This window comes from Accipiter gentilis, chromosome 5 (assembly GCF_929443795.1).
Source record: "Accipiter gentilis chromosome 5, bAccGen1.1, whole genome shotgun sequence".
Classification (NCBI taxonomy): domain Eukaryota; kingdom Metazoa; phylum Chordata; class Aves; order Accipitriformes; family Accipitridae; genus Astur; species Astur gentilis.
In genome coordinates, this window is record NC_064884.1 from 33,585,988 (window position 1) to 33,611,580 (window position 25,593).

Here is a 25,593-nt window from a genome sequence, read left to right on the forward strand (position 1 = left end):
TAATCAAAGTGACAGGTGGATTCTGAAAATCACTTCAGGCTACAGCTAATAATAGAATACCCAGTTTCAAATTAAAAGTTTGGATGAGTAGTCTGACACCCTCAAATACTAAAGAAACATTAGTGCTTTTCCAAGAGCTGGTCAGGGAGACCAAGCATGCCAAAACACAGGAGCAGCATGGGAATTCTCATGCAGTAATTGGCCTGAATCCAACCTCCTGGATAGACTTTTTCCTTCAACTAAGGGGAGCTGGGCTGCACACATATGCAGCCTCCACAGGCAAGCTTTGCTCCAGCAGATCAAGCCAAAACATTCTAAACCTAGCTTAGAAGAGGCACTGGCTGGCATAGGGTCATACCAGTCAGCACAAGGTGGTATCATCAGCTCCTTCCCACCAGCCTTCACTTGGTGTTAGCCGCCTTATTCATTCAAACTAGTGAAAGCAGAGTTTGAAGTTCACCTCACCACTTTCAGGATTTCTCCAGAATGAGCATGTGGTCAGACATCACAAATTCCTCATGAACAGCAGCAAACACTTTCCACCCCTGCATGCCCCCATGTACTGAACTTCACTGTCAGAGCAACAGCTTCAGAAATGTCTGACTCCTTCCTGTGACAGAGGTCTTGGACAGCTTGGGCCATTTAAGACGTCTCTAGCTGCTGGCTCAAAGACAACAAAGGATTAGGGGAGGAAGAACTGTTTTCTGAAACTAAAGAAGAGAAAAATGTCAAGATGTTTCTGAAGTAGCTACATCTGGACACTGTTTGAGGACCCCACATTCTCATTATTGCCCAAAGCTACCAAATAGCTACTTTTAATCCTCCTCAAATTCTTCCAAACCCAGATGGTTTGGAAAAAAAGATGGAGCAACCCCCTCAAACCCATCTTCACAGCTTGTAGAAGGTACATGTAAAGGACACTGTACCCATATTCCTCCCACAGGCAGGCAGCTTAAAGCACACAGGGTCCAGTTCTTCACACATGGTTCCAAGTACAGGAGTCAGGACCCTAATAAATCCTACATTCATAATAAGCAGTGCTACCTTCCGTAACAAGAGTTCACAGGATAAAATCTGCTGAATATGGAACAGGTGCAGCAGCCATTGCCTGGTCATTTAAGCACAGCAGAACATAGGCATCCAGGGAGCATTTTATGGCCAGGAAAGACTCTAACCCAAGCTTTGTAACTGGCCGATGGAATAGAGAGTTAAAAGAAGGTGGCAGAATCCATTGCCACTCAAAATCAAACCTATCCAGTATTCCTTGGTTCAAAATCCCCATTACCTACAGCTACAAGTAGGAGATGAGCTGTGCCAAGAATACTTTTAGTTGTATTCCACTTTAAAAATGCTGAAGAACCTTCATATAATGCCTTTGACATCTACCACTGAATAAAGACATGCCAAGTCATAGGACACTTTGTAACACGAAAATATTCAAAACCAAAATACACAAACTTACAACACCATTTTCCAATATAAAGGGATTAAACAATTATATACTTAATTAGAAAAATTAGGACATCAGTTTCACCTTGTTTCTACACAGACCAGAACTCATTTCCTCCTATGGTTTCAGATGTAGCTCTGTATGACTACTTATGCAAAGACAGTAAGGGAAGCAGGTTAATTTTTAAGTTCCTACATGGTGTTGCTCTTAAATAAAGAAAAAGTACACACAGAGAAAAGAACTACTTTTTATAATTTATGAGAATCCAGGATGTATGTACTCAAATAGGGAAGATTCATGTGAAATCCTGAAATACTTCAGATGGAGCCAAAGGAGAAGTAACAGCTGGTTGAGCTTCCAATCTACAAGAAAGATTCCAAATATACAGAGGAACAAGTGAGGGTAAATGAAAGTTGCAGTCAAAAATTACTCATCTCTTGGTAAGCAGAGCTCCATGGCTTATGTTGTATACACATTCAACCTAGCAATCTGGCTCAGGTGATAAGAGTTGTTTTGAGCACTGGGCCAAAGTTTTACATCAAAGCATCTTCACATTGCCCTAGCAGCCAAGGCAATGGTATTTGTCTTGTTTGACTTTTTTATTCATAAGAAACTACTCCAGCCTTCTTTTAACACTTTGTTTTATAGCAAGTCAGCTTTGGCCTTTACTCATGCTTTGTTCCTAATGAGCTCCTACCCACGTAAGTAGTCCACCATGCACTCAGCATTCCACTCCCAGCCACCCCGGCCTATTTGGAGCTACAGGCAAAAGCCCCACTGTTGTTTACTTGTGGGCTGGTACTCTTCCACCTTTTGATGATTATAGCCCTTTGATTATAGCCCTAAAGCAATTTTAGTCATTTGATGCTTTCCCACAATATCTTCTTCCCTTCCCCCTCAAAACATGCCCCAAGGACAGACAAGCTCCCACAATTCACTGGGAAACACAGAGCAGCTCAGTTTACTGCAGCAAAAAAGCTATGGGAATAAGACACCAGCAGTCCTAGCAACGGACATATGGGACTGAAGTGCCTAGGTACACAGTGATCCAAGCAGCTTATGAGTACACTGGGCCTGGGAGCCCAGGTTAGTCCATCTGGGCTGCATCTGGCTGTGTTTTACATACAGCACTTGCGCACAGAAGAAACATGCCAAGTGAACACCAAACTCACTCATACACTACAAGACTGCTACCCAGGGCTTACAGAAGTTTACAATTCACAAGGATGCGTGTTCTCAAAAAGAGTGAAGACAGGAATTACAGATAGTAAATGAAGGTAGTCCTGCAATTATACTAGATGAATGAGTTCAACAATCTTACAGTAGGATCTTACCATGAAGTATGTGTGTGACATTGGGCAAGTCATAAAGTGATTATTTCCATCTCTGACGTGGAGGAAATACTTAGCTAGCCCTTAGTCCTGAAGCTCTGTTCATTAACCTTTGAGCACTTGAGACTACCTGCTTCAGAATTAAAGCAATGTAAATATTTATCTGGGAAACAGGAAAAATAAAATTCTGTGAGTAAGAGTCAAATTAAAACTAATCTCAGTTTTAAAAACCTGTCTTCCAGTTGCTTGACTGTTCTCAATCGCAGAGCCTCAATGTTACATTAACAGGCTTCTTCCTTTTTAATTGCGTATAATTTTTCTTGATATGTCTGTTTAATACTGGCAGTTAAATGGATCATTAGGATTGGAAATATTCATCTCTTTGGAGATAAATAGGATGGAGCAGGATAGGTTTCTGTTTTCAAAGCTGCCATTAGCCTGCTGATAGATTCCTTTAAGGCATTAACACAGCAGCAGCCAAGACTGACTTACATTGCTGCCTAAAAAAAACCCCAAACATTTTTCCAATGAGTTTAATTCCTTTTTCACTTACCTACATAAGTCTTTACAGAAATCTTTGCAGGTCAGGCAGTACTCAATGTTATGAAGATACAAACAGAGGAGTCATCAGCTCCTGTACTTCCTTTTATCATGTGTTATCTGCCACTACACTTCCATGACAAAGTGATAGGAGGGCATTGCACATCTGACTTCTGGAGGAATACTGGGTCAGAAATGGGACTCAGGCTCTTACCATCTTTCCTCCTTTTAACACCTCCAGCCAGTCCCCAGTCCCCAACAGGGCTGCAGTCCCTCCACACAGCATTCATGGGTTCTGGGCTTAGCCTGCTCCCTCCTCTCCCTTCCCTACCCCTACTTTACCTTACAGACACCTATTTCATCCTCAGCACTGAGAGCCTGTGGCAAGCAGAATCTTTCAGCATATCAAATCGTTGTGATAGAAGGAAATTAAGATAAGAACCATTATTCCAGAAATTGACATTTAAATAGGTTTCATGGCTGAACAAAGGCACTTCAAAAAAATGAGTCTTTACATAAAAACTAAATTAATGGTGCTACACACACCTTCTCAACAGGCTCCATGCAACCGCTCTGGTTATGATAACACAGCTTGACACACTCAGTCTCCGACACACACGTTAACATACCTCACACCCCTATTTCCAGACCTGGAGCTCTCCCCACAAGGCCAAACTTCTCACATTTGCCCCCAACAGCCTTAAGACACACCCAGGACTAAAGGCTTTTATAAGAATGTATCCTAAAGCAAGCTCCACTCACAGGTGAGCCAGTCCCAGAAGTCAAACTCACTTGAGTGCCAGGGCCCTGGCCCCACAGAACTCCGCCATGGCCTGGGACCCCACGTCAGCCCCGGGGGCCATCAGCCCGTGCAACACCACAGCAGGGCTGGCCTCCAGCTCCCCCCAGCCCTGCCTGGCCACTGCCCGCCCTGAGCCTAGCCCACATCCCAGCCTGGCCTCGGCCCATCCCCAGGGAGATGCCAGGGGCTGCGCCGGTGTCCCTGGCTGAGGGGTGGGACAGGCCCTGCCTGCCAGGCCCTGCTCAGGCAACCTGCATGGTGCAGGCGCGATGCCAGCACACCGGGTGACCGGCAGCAAGGCCCAGGGCCGCACGCTGCGCCTGAGACCCCCACACAGCACTGCGAGACCACTGCATGAAACAGTGAGAAGCAAGATCGCCCACCAAACACTGTTTTTGTAGGCAGAGACGTCCCCAGCTAAGCTCAAGCAAGAAACGGCTCCCACCCGACATTGCGGAACCAGCCACAGGGCTGCTGCTGACCTTCCTCTTTTCTCAAGGGTGCTCGGGTTTTCCTTCCTTTGCTGCCAGCCAGCCTCGTCAGCAGTACCGCTGCTCTGCAGCCACGTTTTGACCAGAAATCAGCTTCAGCATCGCTGCTGCTCCACCCTGAGCATTACAAGATTTGAGAGGGGAGGGTTCATAAATTAAGAGAGAGGAGAGAAGAGATCACGCTCCTTTTCCCCCCAGCTTCCACTCCATGTCTCATTTCCTGCAGCATCTCAGACACCAAGGCAGAGCAATGCCAAGCAGGCATGTCTTTGCATATATTAATTCCCCTCCTATAACATGCACCCTCTGCTTGCTATTATTCTTCCCCTTCTCCTTACCCTACAGCAAGCAAAGACTCCATCCACAGCAGCTGAGCTGAAAGCCAACTACCCCTGTGCACAGCTCCTCTGCAAGCCAGTCTAACTCACGGATGGCTTCCCTTCTTTCTGCCTTGTCTGTGTATTTTGTCTTTTGGGGCAAAAAAATTCCCAGGGTAGGTTTTAATGCAGCTTTCTTCATGCTGATCTGCTACTGTTTGAAAAGAAAAAAAAAATCAGAAACCTGAATGACTGCTAAAAGAAACAATCACACAGGATGGAGTCAACATGAAAAAAAAGCCAGTGTGGGAGGACAGTCAGACATACTCTTAACTTCACTGCTTTTATGCTTAACACTGCAGCTGTGAAAATCAGAAGGGAAGAAACCTGCTTTTTCAAGGCATAGGCAGCCAGTCTGCTGCAGTGTTTCAGAAGCACATCCCTAGTGCTCCTGTTCAGCGCTGTAGAAATAATTGCATGCATAGTTCAGGTTTTGCCTTTCTGTAAAGATTTTTTTAAAAAGTTAAAAGCATGAGGAAATAGCAGTAGTCTGGAATAACAGCAGATGCCAGGATGTGACAGGGTGAACAGGTCACTTAGAGACTAATGTTGAAAGACCATCATTTTCTAACACTAACTGTTTGTACCATAGCTGGAGTATGAAAATTAAGTAAGTGTTAAGCTGGGCTCGGTGAGTGGAAAATTGCTTCTATTAAAAATTTGCCTTGTAACATGCCTCCAAGAGGCACAGAGTACAGAACATCAGCTCAAAACGGTCTATTATTTCATTTTTGCTATAGCCTGTACCTCAGACATTTGGACCTGGTAGTTTCTGTTCCATGAGAAACTCCTTATGACCGTAAAAAATTTATCTTACTGAACATGTCAGCCCAGAAAAGTCTGAGGAAAAGCCATTTACAAAGACCATTTCACCTGTTGGTGATAAGCTTGGAGTGAGGTGGCAAATGCACAACTGTACCTGAAGACACTTGCCCAGATCTGATACAGAGGTTACAAAAAACACTGGACAAATTCTTTAGAAACGTTTGGATACATCATGTGCCTTCAGAGTTAAAAGTACAGACATCCTCACTTAATTGTAGAAAGGCCAGCAGTTGTTGATAGTGATCATATTATTCTTCCTTCTAATCCACTTTCAGTGGACTCTCCAATACTGGCATTGCTTTAAACATTATTCAAACAAGCTTTCCTAAAATACAAAATTCCAACACCCACTTGTCTGAAAAGCAACCTCTAGAGCAAGAGAAGCAAACTTATAACAAACTACTGTCAATCTCATTGTATCTGCAACCCCCAACTTCTGAAGTTCTCTTCCACTACTACAGTGAAGATTTTTGTGAGTCTTGAGAAAGACAGAAGGGGACAAGCTGGATCAGAGACTTGGAGGCACAGGAAGAAAGCAGGCTACTGAATAATTACTTATATTTATCAAATTGGCACCTTCTACTGCCCATACTACTGCTGCTAGAAGCAAGCCAGCAGAGTTTAGGCAAGGAGACATATACCCACATACCTGGATCAGAAGTACACTCTAGTGAAAAAAGTAACATGGAAAAACAAAGACAAGGTAGGCAGCCTACTATACGTTTTCTATATGCATTCTACCATCTCTACCTTACTTCTGCCTCTCCAGGTCCACCCAACTTTCCATTTTCTCCTTCACTTCTCCAATCCTGCCTGCCTCTGATAACCCAACACTTAAGCGTTGGTTGAGAGGCAGTGGATATCCTTCTACCACCTATTACAGAGATGGACAGCAGCAAGCTCTAGAGGAGAGAGGAGTATTTGTTCTCCACTAGTCAAAGACATGGTGTTCTGGACAGCACAGAACTTGCTGGCACAGAACTTCATCCCCACTTGCTGGCAGTGGAGAAGTAGGTGGAGGAAGGGTAGGAAAATCCCCATCTCAGAGCCCTATCAAAAACTGCAATCTTTGCACTTTCTAGGACAAGGGTTGCCAAAAGAGTTCCCAACCACTCCATCCTCTCAAGCACTTAAATTTCAGAGCAGTTCTCAAGGCAGGAGATGCATCCTTGTGGTATGCATCCTAAGAATAAATTACCCTAGAGCCACAGGCAGTAAAAGCAGGGATGTAGCCAGCAGGTGGAGGTGTGGGCAAGACACAAGGTGGAGCAGCAAGTTCTCTGGGATTCATGCCATTGCTACTCAATTATGGAAAACAAGCACCACAAGAAATACAAGACCAAATGCCATCAGATTCTGAATTTTGAAAACTCTACACCTCATGGTACCCATAACTTTTATTATCAAAGTCAATCCTCTGTTACAATAGCCACAGCTCTCTATTGTCTTTATCACAACACAAAATAAAACCAATTGCTGGGAAGATGTGACTATAGTGAAAATACTTTAGGAAACCAAAATACCCATTTCCCCCAAAAAAACTGCCAATAATAATACATCACATCAGGCATTACATTCACCCATAAGGTTAATTTAAGAAAAAACACACCTCTGTTCATTATGCAGAGAAAGAATCTTGCATTCTGCAACTGCAGTGTCATTAGTAAGCATAGAGAAGGAACTGACATTCAGTCACAGTCAGGTTTAGTCTTCATTTAGCCTTCTTTAGTACCAACATTGGTATTTTACTGTTTTCATAACTGAACTGTCAAAACAACTTCAGCTTATCCAAAAACACCCATAACATGCTGGTTAAGGAATTGTTGTCTAATTTGTGCATCTTCTAAAGGAATCACTAGAGTGTAAAATTGCTAAATGAAGAAGAGGGATTGATCACGAACTACACTGAGCAGAGGAAGAGAGAAGCATTCAGCACTTCCTAACCATAACCATGACATGGATCCAACCTCAGCAAGACATTTGTTAAGAATCAAGTGCTGTCTCCAAAGCAAATGCCTTGTGTTCTCGATATATAAATAGGACATGCTAAGTCTATGTTCATTGTCACTTCTGTTAAACACTCCAAAGCAGATAGGAAGGACACATCATGTTGTTTGTCATCATCCACTTTCACAGAGGGCAGAAATAGTTTGGTATGAGCAAATACATGTTGTACTCTAAATCACTGTTACATAGTCATCCTTGAGAAGCACAAGAAGTTAAGCCATCAGGAGCTTTCTAAATGGTGGTACTTTGAGGATTATGCCAGTGGAATGACTTTCCACATTGCAGTCACAGGACATCCCTCCCTCTGCCTGATTCACAGTAGCAGGTCACTCTCCACCTCCAAATAACAGAAGCCCAGTTGACTGGTTCTCTGCAATTTGTACATAATTCTGCATATGGGAAAAATGCAATAGTTTGATAACAACTAAGCCCATACTGTATTGTTGTACCACATGGAGAGCAATGGTGAGCCAGAGAAGCTGAAGAAAGGACTTCTTGTCTAAGGGAAAAAGTGCTTGTGAGAGCAAGCTGTGCTGCATGGAAGCAAAGTTTGAGTGTACTCCAAGCTCCACAGCTAGACACAGGAGCAGCATGCAGGTTTTCTACCGTTACAGGCTACACCTCACCTCATCCTTGCATTTCCACACTAATACAGCTTTACTTGGAAAGCACATGCCGTGCTTGGAACGGACTTTCTAGCCTCTGGAAAGATCCATTTTCCTTTCAGAAAGGAATAAAAGTCATACAACACTAGCTTAAGATTCCCAAGTGCTGACCTAGCACTTCAGAGGAGCCCTGAGATTCATCAGTTTTTTCCTTCATTCACACCATGGTGGTGCCACACTCTGTCCTAGTGTGACCCCTGAAGACAGGCACCACTCCACACTAGGTCAAATTTGACAGATTGACTGCCTTCTTTTAAGAGTGGAGGTGAAAAAGACACAAGCTAAACAATTTAAGGAAACATTTCGACCAAGCAGGATCAACACCAGGTCCTCTGCACTATGGGAAATTAGGCTAAACACCAGTGCAATTAAGTGCCTCTTGGGGCACTTCAAGGATTAATTACACCATCAGATCACTTGAAAGAACACAAGGAAAAAGCAAGCAAGATGAGGCCTCTAAATGGCTCTCCTTACCTCAGCTTCAGCAGCCCCATAAAAATAATCTGTTAGTCTCCAGTATTGATTTCCTCTACGCTGAGAAGCTGTGTGTAAATTGACTTGTGTAATAAAAGTCATACAGTATGGGTACATCAAGCAACAGACACGCTCATCGTTCTCACCACATTTTTGTCTTACTAGCCAATTAAAGTGTTATTGGTTGGAATAAGAGACAGTTTTCAAATGTCAGTATTTCTTTAGTCAGAAGTATTAGGTCCTGTCAGATTTGACATTGGAGACAAGAAGTCTGCCTTCTGAGGCCAGGAGGAATGTTTTATTCAGTGGTACCAAAACAAGGGCTCTCACATCCCACAGAATCTAGGAGCAACATAATCTTCTTGAAGAAGCTTAGTCTGTAAGAGATGTTGAGAGCTTCTCATGGTTTGTAGCAAGTCATTCCTTCAAGTGGTGCCCGGGCATAGCAGTGTGCTCTACACAGTGATGACTGCTGGACCTCTCCCTCCACCCAAGACACTAATTTCGAGCAGCAGACAGGCCAGGGACTGGCAGTCAGTTTTGGCCCTGGTCCACTGGTGTCAAGAAATATCAGCAGGAGTTCTAACATGCTTTAAAGCAGACACTCCTCTTTCCCAGGGGTAAGAGACACCATTTCTACCTTGCAGTCTGGGGACTTGCCTAGGGAGTGAAGAGTGCCTGAGGGATCATTAAAATTAATTCACCAAACAGCTCCAGATCTAGGAATTGGGATAATCTGCTGTGACTATCCCACCATGGACAATAAACCCTGGGAGAAGGGAGCTAAAGACTATACGGACCCCTCTGATTCAAGTGCTGCTTCTCACTGTCAGATTCCCAAAAAGGTATTTCGGCACACAGTCCTGCCTCCTTCTACTTGCTACATCCAATGCACTGCAAACTACTAACTCATAATAAGAGCTAACAATTTGAATATCAAATGTAGTCATTACATATTTTAAGGTGAAATCTGATATAAACTTAAAAAACCAGGAAAAATTGTTCAGAGACCTACTGAAAAAGAACACAAAGGGGAAAGGCTGTTTAGATGTTTGCTTTTACAGAAGAAGTCCCAGAAGCCCCCATTGCAGGCAACCCGAGACAAGACAGCCTCCAGATTAATAAAGCAAAGGATTGATATCTTGCTTCCTCATATAAATGCATTCTTTGGTTATCAGAATTACTTCAAGACACTAAAGCAAATCCTCTGCATAAGAATTTGGTTTTGATAAACAAATAGCAGCTGGATACCTATAAGCAAGTCAATTACATCTTTAGCTATGTAGACTAGTAAACTACTACTACAGTAACAGCTGAATTAAGAGCCAAGATTCTTCTGGCTGCCAGTGAGCTAGTTCCCACCAGCACTCTTCCCCACGTTAGTTTCAGCACTCAGAGAGGATTCAGTTTTCAATATTAAGAGGAGGAATTCAACCATAATCCAAATTTAGAAAGTTTTTTTTAACTTTCTTAGAAAGAAGACTAAACAGTTTTGCCTCAGTGCACCTGAAACAGCAATACAGAGTTTGACAGTAAGCCTAGAATGGCATGATTACTACCAGCATAACAAAACCAAAAGATCCAAGAATTTATTCTAGAACATCTGGACTTCTTTTCTGACAAAAAACCATAATGTGCTTCAGGTATTATCTTTTAAAATGTAAAGCAACCAATTGTAAAAGCTCAAGGCGTTCTTTGTGTTTAAAGTAAATGTGTCAAAATGTTATATATCAGTCACCTAAAGTAGAACAAATCATTTGTACCATGCTAGAGTTAATTTAGGTATCTACTTCAAAGAAGTTATCATTCAAGTGCTAAAATAAGCTAGGATTTTGAGCAGCTAACATCATATGTTTTCCAAGTACAGCTAAATTAATTCCATGAAATATTAGTTGGCACATTTCTCCCAGAGTCTGCAGACATCTACTCAAAAGACAGATTTTGTTATAAGGTAGTAAGTGACCCACAGCAGAATCACTGTCTTGATACTTATGCCCCTCTACTGTGGTCATGACTTGAGCCTGATGATGCTCAGAGTAATGACAGATGGTAAAGTGCATTTATAATCTATTTAAACTTCACCCCAGAGTGAAAGTCCAGGCAAGTCCATCCCAAGCAAGCATTGGTCTTGTGTGTATGTCTTTCTATATTTTATGAAGGGGGTGGGAAAGAGCCAAGTGTCTAAAACGTTTAAAAGGTATATTTAAAACTATGAAATAACGTGGAAACATCATATAACTGAGTTACTCTATTAAAAAGTGATACCAAATGCAAAGAGCTTATCTGCAAATGAGAAGGCAGACCCTGTGACCTAGGAGATCCTTCCCAATTCTGTGTTCCAGAAAGTAATCTTATTAAGACAGTCCGATAAAAGGATTTTCATTAGGCATTGATTGTGCCATCATTTGCATTTATGAAGCCCAACACACAGGACTGAAGTGTGTGAACCCCTTGTTGGCAGCACACTCAGAAAGGTGAATTCATCTTAGTCACCACTGGAAGTGTCACCTGTAGACGAGCACCACTGCACAAGCTAGCCATTTACTTACCATTAGGCCACTTTAAATCAATGCTATCTTTTGTACTAGCTTTGCTCCACATGCTGAACAGAATTGCATTGAATTAAGCTACCAGCATTCTAATAATTAAAGACCTATAGTACATGTTATGATTTTTCACCAGGTTTAGATCCACTAGATATGCACTACTGATAAATATCACATGGATTGAAAAGATACAAGATGCCTTCTAGGGCTGTGATCTGTGCATTCCCCAAAAAATAGTTTAAAGATGCCAAGATGCCATGTTGAACTGGTTCCTAGAGTAGATATCATGCTCGGGGGGGGGGGGGAGTAACAGTTCTGCTATTCAAATGTGGTCCTCAGAATTAAATACTTATCACTTCAAAGAAGATTTGATTTGTTTCAGTGTGTACCTCTGCCCAAATGTTTCCATCTTCCAAGATCTTTACAGGCTAAATTTATTCTACCTTTGAAATATAGTCATACTGCTGCTGTACGGACTGCATACAATTAAGATTTTTATCCCCCCTTCTCCAACATTAGTAGCTTCTAGAAATCTTGACTTCGATCACTCCACATGTCACACGGGGGGACAGCAAAAGAAAACTGCCAGTGTTTTACCACAGGCAGCCAAAAGTTGCGGTGACACAGATGGATGGCCACATCCAACCTACTCAATATGTGCTGTCAAACAGAAGTTTCTGGAGTAAGATGTAGGGAAGGGAAATAAAAAAGGAAGGGGAAAACGATAACTTGGCTTTCTTGTACTGCAGGTGAGACAAGGCTGCTGGAAGAACAGATTGATATTACTGCTGCTGCTTTATCACCTGTGGTGACAAGAGACAAGGTGACCATAATTCAGCCTGAATCAGGTTAGAGACGGGATAGCATATTTTTTCATCAGCATCTCCTGTACTCTCAGAAAACTGCCTCACACACTACACACAGTACTATGAACTACAAAATTGTTCAGGTTTTTTTTGGTTGGATCTGGGGCCAAGTACAGTGTCTTTTAAGTGGCTGGACATAAGCTCATCTAAAGGGAGAACTACAAGAATGCAAACAGGAGTTCAGCCAGCCTTTGCAAGGCATGAATCAATACAGAATTAGTTTAGTCTCATGACAACCCTAAACTATCACACTACTTGCTCTTGAACTAAGCCTTCATTTAACATCATCTTTTTATTTAGATATAGCACCTATTTAGAAACATTCCCTATGCCTTTTAAGACAAGGCAGATGTGCCATGAAATACATATTTTCCTCATTTAAACAGGGTTATTTTGGTTTCAGGCATTTGCACAGATTAGATCAGCTAATGCAAAGCTATGAGAATAACAGGAAAGATCCCACTCTGTCAGAATACTGGGGTACAAGGGACCAACAGTGCACAAGTCAGCCCAGCATCTTCAACGAAGTGCAACATAACCAGCTCCCAGCTATCTGCAGATAGATCATCCATGTTGTAGTTTAATTATGCTACAAGTACAGACACATCCAAGCTCAAGTCCAAAAGCAACACAGATGATTGTGTGATGAACCCGAGTGGGAGAAAGGGGTAGATTAACGACCGATTCCCCCTCTTCCCCCTTCGGCTGTATCTTCACTGCATGATTTGCAGCATAGTTGACGATTTTTTTTTCTTAATCCACGGTTTTTCCATTGTATCCATGTTCTCTCTTCTACCCCCTCCCCACTCCTCACCCTTGTTACCCTGGATAATCAAGCACTGACTATATAAAGCAATTTGCCTTAAGGCAGCAGAGCCTTTGTAGCCACAACGGTTGGAAGCTACTGTTTATAAGAAGTACAATTATAAAAATTTAAGTGATGTAAGCAATCAATTATTTCTCTGCTATGTTATAAAACAGCCACACCTACCGCTTCAAAAAGACCAGTTGAATCTTGAACAGGAGAGGGAAAGGACAAAAGATTCACTACGGAATAGCTGATGGAAGATAAAGATTTATGTTGCGAAGCTTCTAAATTAGAAGTCAAGAATATTGCTGCTACTTAAGATAAAACAATGGACCATGACCAACGCAGAAATGACATCCAGACAATACAAAGCTCAAGTAGTAGAAAAATAATTTTCCTGAATTCCTTTGAGATGTAGTGAAAATTTTGCATGCAAAAAGGAGGAAAGTAGCTGAATGGTGGTACATTTCCTACTACATTAGGGTCTTTAGAACCTAAGGTCAGAGTTTAAGCAGCACATTTAGGGACAAAAGGCTCTGGCCTCACCACCATCAGGTGCTTGGCACCCTCACAGGTACTTAAGCCCATTCCTTCTCTGAAAGCAGCAGCATGCATTTTACAAGGGTTGTTTTACAGCAACATGCATTTTATAGGCCATTTTGGGCTTCCTATTTTCTACTCTTGGGATTCAAATGCCTTTCTGTGGTTGCCACGTGATATAAGAAGCCTCTGCTACACCAGTGTTGCCTATGTCCAATGCATCTAGACTGTAATACTCCTGAAGAAATCCTTTATTACGCTTCCTACCGACTTGCATCCTTTCAAGGAGTGACACTCTAATTCTGAGACCCCTCTCAGTCTCTCCACTTTTGATCCGCTTAGAAAGGAGTCCACACGCAGTTACCATTTGTGAGATCTTAGTCCAAGTTAGAAGTCTACTGAAAGAGTCAGTCAGTCAGCAAATGTTTGCTTCAGTAGTGTTTTATTCAGTGGATTTCCTTACCAAACACCTTTCTGAGAAAGGAATAACAAATTTCAAACATTACCTCACCATAGCCTGAGGAATAAGTAGTACCTGATCATACCATCAGGTCCACATCACTACACGGCAGCCTTAGCAGCATGCTGACCAGGCTGTTTTGGAAAGGATGGGATGTTTGGGTGTGTGGGGATGTGTTTGGCCCTGAAGTCCTTGCACCATTTTATTCGGCAGTCTTCCAAATCCAAAGCAAAAGAGATCGCTGGTAACCACGTCAACTGCCTCAGACACACAGGATCTATGGGGTATGCAGAGCCACTGACCCATGAGTGAGTGGGCTGGAGAAGATGGTCCATACTGTGCAGAAGGTCAGTGCCCCATATAAATACAGTCCCAAATAGAAGGGAGAGAAACAGCCACAACTGCATCCGAACCACAGGATGTGCCCGTTTGGATGCAAATGCACAAAGGAACTGATACCCCATACAGCCATCCAGTTATTCAGCATATGCAGCACTGCTCTTGGTAGACCAGCAATACCTATCAGTCTGCAAGCAGAGTCCGTATTGAAAAAATGTTCTGAAAATATAGTCAAGGCAACTAACTTGTTCAGAGCTCAAGGTTAAGTGACTAGAATCCCTCTTGCAAAAATCCATCCTTTTCAGAAAGCCTGACACAAGACACACAACTCACCTTCCCTACAACCCTCAGTCCACCTTTCACACCTTGCCACTAGTTTTTCCACTGTGGCCAAAACATCTGTGCAGCAGGAGAGGAAAGGGAAGGCTAAGAAGTTTTTACTTTTACTTATTCTCCTCAGCCTAGATAAGGGCCTTCCTTTTGTCTTCTCCTGTCTAGCACCAACCAGTTCAAATTGAGGTGGGTACAGACCGACAGACTCTCTGATGCTATATGAGGGACAAGCTGTCACTGTTGGCACATCCCAGCAGCTTCAGGAAGACGGCCAAAGAGGGTGTTCTCCAGCACTGCAGTGACAGAGGATCCAGGGGAAGGGAGCTCAAGCCATGCAGGACCAAGTTAAATTGCTCCCTTCTCTCCCATATCCCACCAGTACTTTTTTTTTTTTAAACTAATGGCCACAGATTGGCCCTGCCAACATGAAATCCCTTATCTGTTGCAGAGCTTCATGCCACTCTTGTTGTTGCAGTACCCATATCAGGAGGTGGAAGAGATTCTTACATATAACAATTCTCAGTCCAGCATGGCTTTATACTCTTAAAGGAAAGGCTTGAGGGGCTTTTATAGGCAGCTCTTCCAGCTATATTTTCTTTTACGCTGAATTTTTAAACACAATTCCAGGGTATTTTGCCCTGGAGTGGAAAAGGGGTAAACTTCGACGTAATTCCCTATTACTTCCAGACCAACATCATATCCTTTGCCGAGCGCTGATTTCCATACATGAGGAAACATACTCTAATAAAATAGTTGATTATCCAACTAAGCTCAGCTGTACCTCATATTAGCAGGCAAGTCTTATATTCAACTTCTAGAGTGCAAGGGCTCATTTGAGCTCATTTGGTTTGTACATGCAAGCCTCTAAATTAAAAAACACTCAGCAACAAACCCATAGCACAAGCAAAATCTTTCTTCATTGTTTACTAATGCTTTGCAAAATCTGTGTGCCCTCAATGCGCTCATTCCAGCATTCTGCCATTTATAGCAAATGCCGTAATTCTGGGTAGACAGGACCCCTGAGCACACTAATTCACCTGCAAAGTTGAATGGTTTCTGGGGACAAATCCAGTAGCCCTTTTTTCTTCTCCATTTATAAATTTGTACAAGTTTAGCAGGTGCACACAACATAGATCATACAACTGGAAAACTAGACTGTCATCACTTTCATGCTGAACTACAAGTTGCAAACCATTAGGGAATGAATAGTGATGATGTAAGTTGTTCTGTGCAACATTATTTAGCAACTCTTAACCAATAATGGACTCAGCCCAAAACATGAAGCATCTGTTGAGAAACTATTTTTAGAAACAAGATACCTAGTAAAGGTCAACAGTGTAGTCAGTTCAAGTCCTGCAGTTAAGGCACTCCATTTTCAATATACTAATCTGTGACCACAACCTCGGTTTCAGCATTTGTAGAAACCAGAACAAACAGGTTATAAAACTTCCTTTTTTTTTTTTTTTAATGAGGCAGCTCCAGGAGCAAACAGCCAGACTGACATTCACCTGAAGCACTTGACCCGAGTACGTTAGCCTGACAGGTTTTGGTGCCAAACAAATCTTGCTTAAGAGTCTCTGGCCCTGCTAAATTTTTTCTACCTTGGTAACCCTTTACCATTCAGGCCGGTTTTTATCCCTCAAGTCTGCATCATGTGGAAGCAACCCTTCTAAAGCTGATCTTTGTATCACGGATCCGTGGTCAACATCAAAAATACTCTCAGAGAACTCCTTCTAAACTACTTCCCCCCAACTCCTTTATCCTGCTCACTGTCCAATTTTTAAAACTAAAACTGTACCACTAAAGACAAGATCCACTAGAAAAAGAACACAAACAAACCTGTCTCCTTATTTCTCAACCTTGTCTCCTAAACTTTTTCACCAAGCCAAGACAGGCTTATAGCTGACTTGACTTGCAAGTACTTGAGAGACAATGAATACATGTTTACCTTTGAATAAAGGGAGTCCTTCTGCGAGTATCCACTTACTGATGAATCTCAGCATAATTTAATAGAAAACATTAAATGGAAATAGTGAGCAGGCACTACATGTACACAATCCCACAAAGAGACACCCAGGTGTTCTTGCAGACTTTCAGTGCACCACGCTGCAAGCACCCTCTACTTATTTCTGCTCTTCCGAGGAATGGAGTGCACTACTCCTTAGAAACAGAGCTCCGAATCAGAATAGCAATGGAACACTGACACTGGGTAGCTCTTCCAGGATTAGCAATTTGATGGCTATTTCTGACATTCTGGAAGATCTCAGTTTCAGAACTTCAGCGTCATCACATCAGGAAGTTATGGTAGATCTTCCACAGGAGTTAAAGAGAGCAATTCCCACCTCCCCCCACCCCAATCTGCCTTCAGACAGGGTTTTTAACTGTCTGCATAGGTGATTAAGTTTCAGCCCGAGATCTATATCTGTAAGCCTAAGAGTAATTCAAGCAGATCTTGCATTAAATGGCTATTGTCTTTAATCACTACACTCATCATGCATCTTCAACTTTATTCTGATAGCACATTAATTGCTTGACCTTTTCACTACTGTCATCCACGCTGACACTGGATAGAGTTCATGCATAACAGCAAAGAGCAGAGGCAGACTTAAACGTTTTGCCCTCAACCTTCAATCTCAAAACATTTTCATCTGTTGTGTCAAACCATCTTTTCTCCTAAAAGTCACCTTAGAAACCAAATCATCAAAACAGTTTTTTATGCAGCCACATATGGTGCCCATCTTAATGGGGAGCCCTCCTTCTAAAGCAGGCCTCCTATTTCAGTCAGAGGTGGCAACCAAAATAAGAATGAAAGATATTTTTTTTTCCCTCCAGCAAGCCACTTATTTGAATACTGTGAAGAAGAACAATAATTCCTCTGGACCTTGGTTTGGGCCCCATGTATCATACCCTTTCTTACATGCAGAACAACTATGCCTGTATGTCAAAAGCACGCAGCACAGAGCCCAAACAGGTCTGGTGGTTTTGAACGACGAGAGTCAAACCAGAGGCAATGGATCCAGTAGGCCTGCTACTCAGTGCATTATCAGCTCATGCGGACACAAAATCATCAGTTCATGCAAACAGTTGCAATTACTTCTGACCTCAGAGAAATCACTGCAGCCTATAGGCTATGCGGCCTAACAAATCATGAGGTTGGAAAGGTAAGTCACACCAAGATGGAAGAGTAACAACTGCTTATTTTTAACCAGAGTTTCCATTCATATCTTTCCTTCCCTTAGTTCATGGATGTGAATAGTTAAGGTTTAACTTGTCACATGCACATTTTTTTATGAGGGCAAGTCCTTCCGACAAATTTGCTGATAAACTGGTTTTGAGATGAAAGACAGTTTCTTTAAACATTTGTATTATGTACGTGTTAGATATTCAAGCCTGGTTATTTAGGCCCTCACATCCACTCGAGACATCCACACCTCAGAGACTGTCCAACTCTTGCCTTCCTAGCTCTGGGATAGCCGGGAACCCTGGGGCGAGATGTGGGCTCCCGAGATGCTAACTGCAAAATTCACGTTTGGCTTCAACAAATCTCACTTCAGAAGTCTCTAATAAAAGTGAATTAGCCTACTGAGGGGAAAAGTATGTGCAAACTGCAGTTTAGACTTAACATTTTGATCCTTTGTAACAGTAAATACTCAAGGTGGCAGGGAGGTAGGACCCCCTGGGCACTAGAAGGTCTGCATTTCTGAGGAAGCTCTGACAAAACCAAGTACTGGTACTTCCTTTACTTACGACATTCTCATCTCTATATGGAAGACAACGTGTTGTTACTATTCCTCTGAATAATCCTGAAAAATCCTCCTGTTCACTTGTCCTCTACAGAAGAAAATGCATTCTGGCAACGCTCGCTTTTTGCCCAGAGCAACAGAAAAACAGGTTTTGCATCTACAAACCAGATACCTCCTGCCCAGTATTTTCTATCCTCACCCTAGTGACCTTCTAACTGCTCACTGAAATTTCCTGGCTGGTACCTACCCCGCTCCCGGAGGCCGGGCCAATACAAAACCATGGGCTAGCGGGGACCGTACCCGCACCGGCGCCCTTCCTCCACAACAGCCGCCCCCGCGCAGCTTCCCCCCCCCCCCTCCTCCTCCTCCTCCCCCCGCAGCACACCGGCGGGCTCCCTTCTAACGGGGACCGACCCCCCCGGCCCGGGGAGGACCCCTCCGCGCCCCGGCCCTCCCTGCCCTGGAAGTCTGCAGGGACAGCGGGCCCCGGCCGAAGGTCGCCCCGGGGCGCACGGCCGCGGGAACCCGGCGCCGCCCGGTACCCCCGGACCTGCCGCAGCCGCCGGCCCCCGCGCCCCCCCCCCAAGGGAGGAGAGGGGCCGCTCCGTGCGCGGCCGTGTGGCAGCCGCCGCCTGTCCCCGACGGGCGGTCCCTTCCCGTTCACCTCGCGGGGTGGGGGCAACACGGGGGAACACCTTCCCCGCGGGACAGGGGACACCTTCCCCCCCCCCCCCCCGGCGGGGCACCGCAGAGGCGCGGGGCGGCGGCAGGGGAGGGGGCGGCGGGCCGGGAATGTCATTTGGAGGTGGCGGTGACAGCTCTCCCCTGCCCGCAGCCGAAACGCGACTCGGGGCGGGAGGAGGAGGAGGAGGAGGAGGATGATGCCGGGCGAGGAGGGGGGGGGGGGGGGGGGGGGGGGGGGCGAGGGCGGCAGCGGCGGGCGGGGGCACTGCGGCGGCCGCCCCGGGGGACCCCGCCACCCCGGCCCCGGCCCCGCACCTCGCAGCCGTAGAGCTGCCCCAGCTGCTCCACGATCCACTCCTCCAGCACCAGCCGCTTCCGCAGCTCCTTCCGATCGTATTTCACCGTCACTTTCCCCTGCTGGTGACGCCGCTGCTGGACCTGCACCACCGCCGCCGCCGCCGACACCGGGTCCTCCCGGGAGGCGCCGCCGGAGGAGCCGCCGCCGCCGCCGCCGCCGCGGGGGGGGCTCTGGAAGAAAACGCGGTTCCCGCCGCCGCCGCCCGCTGCCGCCGCCGCCTCGCTGCCCCCGGTCGCCACCGACATGCTCCGCTCCGCCGCGGCTCCCGCCGAGCCGAGCCGAAAGGCGCCCGCCGCTACCGCCGGGCCGCAGCAGCCGCCGGTTGCGCGTGTGCCTGGCTCCCCCGCACCTGCCGTTTAAAGCCTCTCATGGCAGAGCGGCGCAGCCGGCCCCGCCGCCGGGAGGGCCGGGCCCAAACCGGAGGGGGGCGGGGACAGCCGCGGGGCGGGGCGGGGCGGGGCGGCCCCGCCCCTCCGCGCCGGCACGGCGTCCCGGTCCCGCAGCGGAGCGGGGAGCGGAGCGGGCAGCCCCCGTCCTCCCCCCGAGGGAGCCCCGGTGCCGGCGGCGGAGCCTCTGGGCCGCCCCGGTGCCAGCGGGCTGCGGGCGGCTGCCTCCTGGGCGTCGTCGGAGCCGGAGCGGCGTGTGGCCGCGGCAGGGCGATCCCCGGAGGCACCCCGGGGACTTCGGCTGCCGGGTGGTGGTTTCTGGCTTTTTTTTGCTTTTTTTAAGGAAATGCAGTAGTGCCCCGTCACGCACGCTGCGTTTATAAATATTGTTTATCCGCAGCACTAAAAGGCTGAATGCGATCGTTTTCTTCTCTCCGGGGGCGGGAGGCATGATTTCAGGGCAGTGAACCCAAACGGAAAGCAAATGTTTCGAGCTATCAGCAGTTAGCGTAACAATTAGCCATTTGGAGATGGCCGTCCTTCTAAAAGGCACCGGTTAGCCTTAGTGTTTACAGCAGCTTTGTGTCCCGCAGGAGGCACCGCGTGAAATCACCGGTGGTCCATCCCACGCACCAAAACCTGCCTGTGAGCGCAAGCAAGCAGCCGAGATAACCCAGGCGCTGGTTAGGGGTCCCGGGCCGTCCCAGTTAGCAAAGAGGTTTGCCTGCGACAAGAGGCAGAAGCCAAGCCCCTGCGCAGGCAAACCGGGGACTGGAAGTGCCCGCTGTCCCAAAGCTCGGGTACGGCTGTGGGGACCGTCCCCTGCCCACGCTGACCTGGGGGAGGATGACTGAAGTCAGCAAGGGGCAGAGGGGAAGGGGGCATGGATCGCCGGCCGTAATTACCTGGGCATGGCTGCTTCGGTCAAATCCTTGCTGCTGTTCGGCGTGCCCGTCTGGTTGCGGTGGCATTCCAGCCTCTTCGGCTCTCTGCATTTGACACACCGCTGAACAAGAGGCTAGCATGAGCCATTTGAGCCTCACCGAGCTATTTAGGTAAAACTCAGCTTGTGCTGCTAAAGAGGTCACAATCTAATATGATCAAGAGATAAAATCTTCTCATTGGTCTTAAATGCTATGATAGCTTTAGATTTTCATCTAAAAAAAGCACCAGCTCTTCAAAGCAAAGCATACGAAGTTAAGTTCCTTGTCTGTATTTAGGGACCACATGATTTTCAGAGATACTGAGCAACTGCAAGCAGGCATCAGCGTAGTTCCCACTTGAAGCCTGGACTGCAGGCAGAGCTTGAGAGAAAGCCACATCTCACAGCTCTGACTTTGCCTGTCCTATCTGCTGGGCAGTCTTCTCTGCCATTACCCAAGGAAATCTCGACTTCCAGCTGCAGCTGGGTAGTGCTGCCTGCCTGGCTTTTATAAATCTGGGCTTGGGTAAATACAGAAGGAAAATACCATTGTCAACAACTTGTTCTTAAAGAAACCAAAAAGATGGAGGGGAGTTTTTGAAAGAGGGGAGTGGCTGTCTTTTAAACTTCTGTGTTTGGAGCGGCCTATAATTTGGGTCTTCAGCTCTGCATGTCATGTTGGAAGTCTGGTGCTGATGTTCTCAACCACAAAGCTTGAAACTTTCCTGTTTAGAGCATTTTCATCTTTCTAGACTGATTCTGTTTTCGGTTGCTGAGAAAAAAAAAAAAAAAGGATTAATGCAAAAGAAGGTAAATATTGCACAAAAGGCTTTTTAAAACCGTACTAAGCATCATACTTGCTGTTCCATAGGATATAAAGCAGGAATACCTGAATTGTCACCATAATAGGACATTTTCTGGAGCCAAATGAAAGCTGAAGTGTTCCACACTGGAACTAAGCTGGCTGGAAAATACTGAGATTTTTGTTCCCTGCTGTAGCAAATATCAGGTGTACAGATGGCTAAAATATTCTCATTGACTCTGAGTGTGAGAATCCAGAAAGTCTCGGCTGAAGGACTTTTTCAATACTATTATTAATAGGACATTATAATCGCTGCAGACATTTAAAAGCTGGCACCCGCTATTAAAATAGCACTTCTGCAACACTCCTAAAGTAGAAAATGAGGTACTGGTGATTAAAAAGCATGTCCTCAGAGGCTATCATTTCAACGTTACAATTCTAACATAATGCATAGTGGTTGGTAAACGTGGGTGGATGAGAAACTGGTAGAACTGCCAGCATTGTCATAAGGCAGTTTTATGTGCCATTGGTTTTTTCATTCAGTTTTCGAAGCAAGTGCATTCCTCAGGAAGCCAGGGCAAAAAGTGCTGCCAAGAATCTTTCCTGCAATGATTTCGCTTCATTTGAAAGAAAGATCTAGTTGTTTTAAAGTCAAAGTTCAGCAAAACCGTTTAGATCTGCTAACATCCTGGGAACGAGCAATGCAGCCCTGTGCGGGCACAATCTCTGCTTCACTCCTGAGTGGCCGGAGGGACTATGAGAGCATTTTTTGGAGCTAGAAGTCTCCTCGCAAATACTTCTCCATACCACAACGGGGCCATTAATGGTTACACCCATAACAAAGACATGAGTAAATGTGGCTGAGGGAGGAACAATCCTTCCCAACCCTTCAGCTCTGCTTTCAGACCTACCTTGAGGAATGAATTCGGGGCATAAGAGATCAGGCTTCAAAGGCGAGGGTCTTCCAGCAGCTAAATCAAAATCACAGTGCTGCATTTCACCTAAACCTAGTGGTTGATCAATAAAACCAAAGGAGAAATAAAATACACCAGCACTGAAATACTGTGCTTTCTCAGTGTGATCATGTCCAGGTCTCTCTCACAAGAACATTGTACTGGGTGACAGGATAAGCAAACAGACAACACGAGTTAGGAAACACCAAAGGCAGAGAAACACTTGCATCACCTGCACTTCCCTGTGTTTCTTTCCCAAACAGTGGATGTGGGAATCTCTAGTGAATATAAGCAACATGAAGCTGTATCCACTTCCCATGCACATATTGCATGGTCCTAGCCTGTTTTCCAGCCAAAGAAAATATTAAAGAGCATCTGGACTAATTTTTCAGGAGGCTTATGCAGTGAACCTTGAGGGTTCAAGGCCCTGAGCATTAATTGCCTGTTCATCTTTAGGAACCCTGTTTGCCAGCAGGTATATTCTCTTCCTAAACAATTGACACTTCTGTCAGTGCTGGCCACAAATGTCAGTGTTGACTCATTTCTGTGGCTGAAAGGTTCTTCTCTAGGCAAGCTTGCTATTTAATGAAACAAAGTTTAGGCTTGTTATCTTCAGCGATAGTCTAAATCCCCATTCTCCTATGCTGTCAAATACTACACTGGCCAAAACCAAGACCCCTTTTTATGCTGCTCTCCACAAGTTTTCCTTCCCCAGAGGCTGCTTGAAGGAAGGACCCCTAAGGCTTGCCTCTTCTCCACGGCTTTCCACTGTTTGATAGCAGCTTCTCTTCAATGTTTCTATGCTCTTTTCTGAACACCTTTGGAAATAAGAAGTGGCTGGACTCTGAAATAAACCAGTATGTGTCATAAAATTTCATTCAGTTTAGCATCTGTTATTTTCCTGAGGCATTTGCTCTTTAAGGGATTCACGTGTATGTAGTTTTGGTGGTTTCTGCTTCACATGATGATGTGTTCAGGAAGAAATTAGAGTCCAGCAGAAGACTCATAGCTGGAGATTTTCAGCAACCCAGAATTGTTTAAAACTGCAAAATACCACCAGTTGGTGATTTTATTTCCTTACTGAAATGCACATTAGCCTTTACATGTTCTCAGAATCATAGGAGTCGTTTCATGCTTGCATTCCCTGGCTTGCTAACAAAATACTTGAGTTAGTAGTTGCCAGGGAATCTCCTGCATGTGTAATGATAGACTCCATTATTTTTGCAATGCTAGATAGAGTTTGTCTACTGGCTACCCTGCCATTTAAGAGCTCTGCACGGCATCTCATTGGTGAGACGTGAGACTTCGCTCCAGGCACACTAGTGAAATTCACTGTCCCAGGGCTTCTCTTTTGCACGATTATCGGAAACTTCCATCAACCAGATAACCTGTCTTGTGCCTGGTGACTGTGTCTGAGAAATCTGAAGACACTATCCTGAGTTATTTAATGTTATTTTTGTGTGAGAAAAGTGTTTCATCAATGAGGAGCCTTGACAGCCCACTCAGCTCGGAGGAGGTTTCACCCCTGTGGTGTGGGTACTGGGGTCACGCTTGTGCATTGCCTTGTCTGGATCAGCGTTGCCATCCTCCCCATCAATAAGCAAAAGCAGTTCAGGGCGATACTGCCACAGTTCATAAGCCACTGCAGAAGTAAGCTTTGCTTTCATGACAGGGATAGCCAGTGTGTGTCAGACAGTGTGTAAGTGCCATTTTTGTGTCTTCTATTTGAATTAAGCTTGGGGCTATGAGCTGTTAATGGGTTCTGTGTCTCTAAGTGATTTTCTACTTTGCATGTCCTAATTAATGCCCCTCCCTCTGACTGGTAACTTCCTTGTGTCCCCACACATATTATGATTTTGTTTTCATTTTCAATTGCTTTTCATCTGTTTGCAATATTGATGTTCCATACTCCAAAGACGCTGTGTTTGTGTTGATCTATCATTCCCAGCACTGCCGACTTTTTGTTCTTGCAGCCATCCTTTTGATGCTCCAAACCCCTACTTTTTAAGTTTATTTTGCCTTTACGAAAAAGCTCCTCAGCGTCTGGCTCTTACAAATGTTGTTACCAACGGCTGCTTTTTCCTTTTTGTCCTTTCTTGTAAAGGACAGACTACCAGCTCATTTCTCAACTCCCTGCTGTAATACCTGTGGTCCAAGCAGTAATTCTAATACCAGTCCTATAAAATAATGACACAAAGCAAATATTTGTTACGTTGGAGTGTTTGCTCTGGCCCCTCTTGCTTATGATATAATCTGTTTCTAGCTTGAGACTCTCTGATAATGAAACTGTGGAAGACTTGCATTTCAAGAGGAGATCGTTGGGTACTCAGGAGTTACAGAGTCCAAGCTACATTCAGGTACAAGGTAAATGCTACATGAGAGGGAGAAAAAATAGAAGGAAAAATAAATTCGTACGCATACACCCATTATTTCCTACTTAGTAAGTGTGCACAATGACAACCTCTTCCCATCTCAGAGCAGAGATCCAAGGATGGGATGTGACTGTAACCTCATTTCTCCCCTATACCAGTAGTGGCTGAGGACTGCAATGCCCTGAAGTCTGCCAGCAGCGGCCATTCTTCTGCAGTGGAATTCCTCCAAACTCTTACTTTACACACATACTGTAGGACCATACGATACACCTGTGTAGCCGCTCCCAGACAAGAAGGCTAATTAGGACCCCTGTATACTAGCTGTCCATAGGAGCCTCCTCTCCTTCCCCCAGTTCTGCCTGTGGCTGCCCAGCCGGCGTCCTCAGAGAGAAACCTGCCCTTTGGTCTCGTCCTGAGTGCATGTCTCGGCAGTTTGCACGGGACCCAGGGGCCATTCGGCTCTGGCTCTCCCAGCTGCTGTTGCAGCGGCAGTGGTGAGAGAGGACACGGGGTCCTTTA

The 25,593-nt window shown here is 45.1% G+C and overlaps 1 protein-coding gene across 1 annotated transcript in view; it reads right to left on the minus strand.

Moving 5' to 3' along the window:
• Positions 1-20,037, minus strand: part of PPP1R14C (protein phosphatase 1 regulatory inhibitor subunit 14C) — a 53,390-nt gene extending 33,353 nt beyond the window's left edge. The window contains exon 1 of the mRNA XM_049801304.1: positions 19,597-20,037. Within this exon, the coding sequence (XP_049657261.1) occupies positions 19,597-19,884 (288 nt within the window). The 5' untranslated portion in view covers positions 19,885-20,037. The remainder of the gene's footprint in view (positions 1-19,596) is intronic.
• Between the last annotated feature and the right edge of the window lie 5,556 nt (positions 20,038-25,593).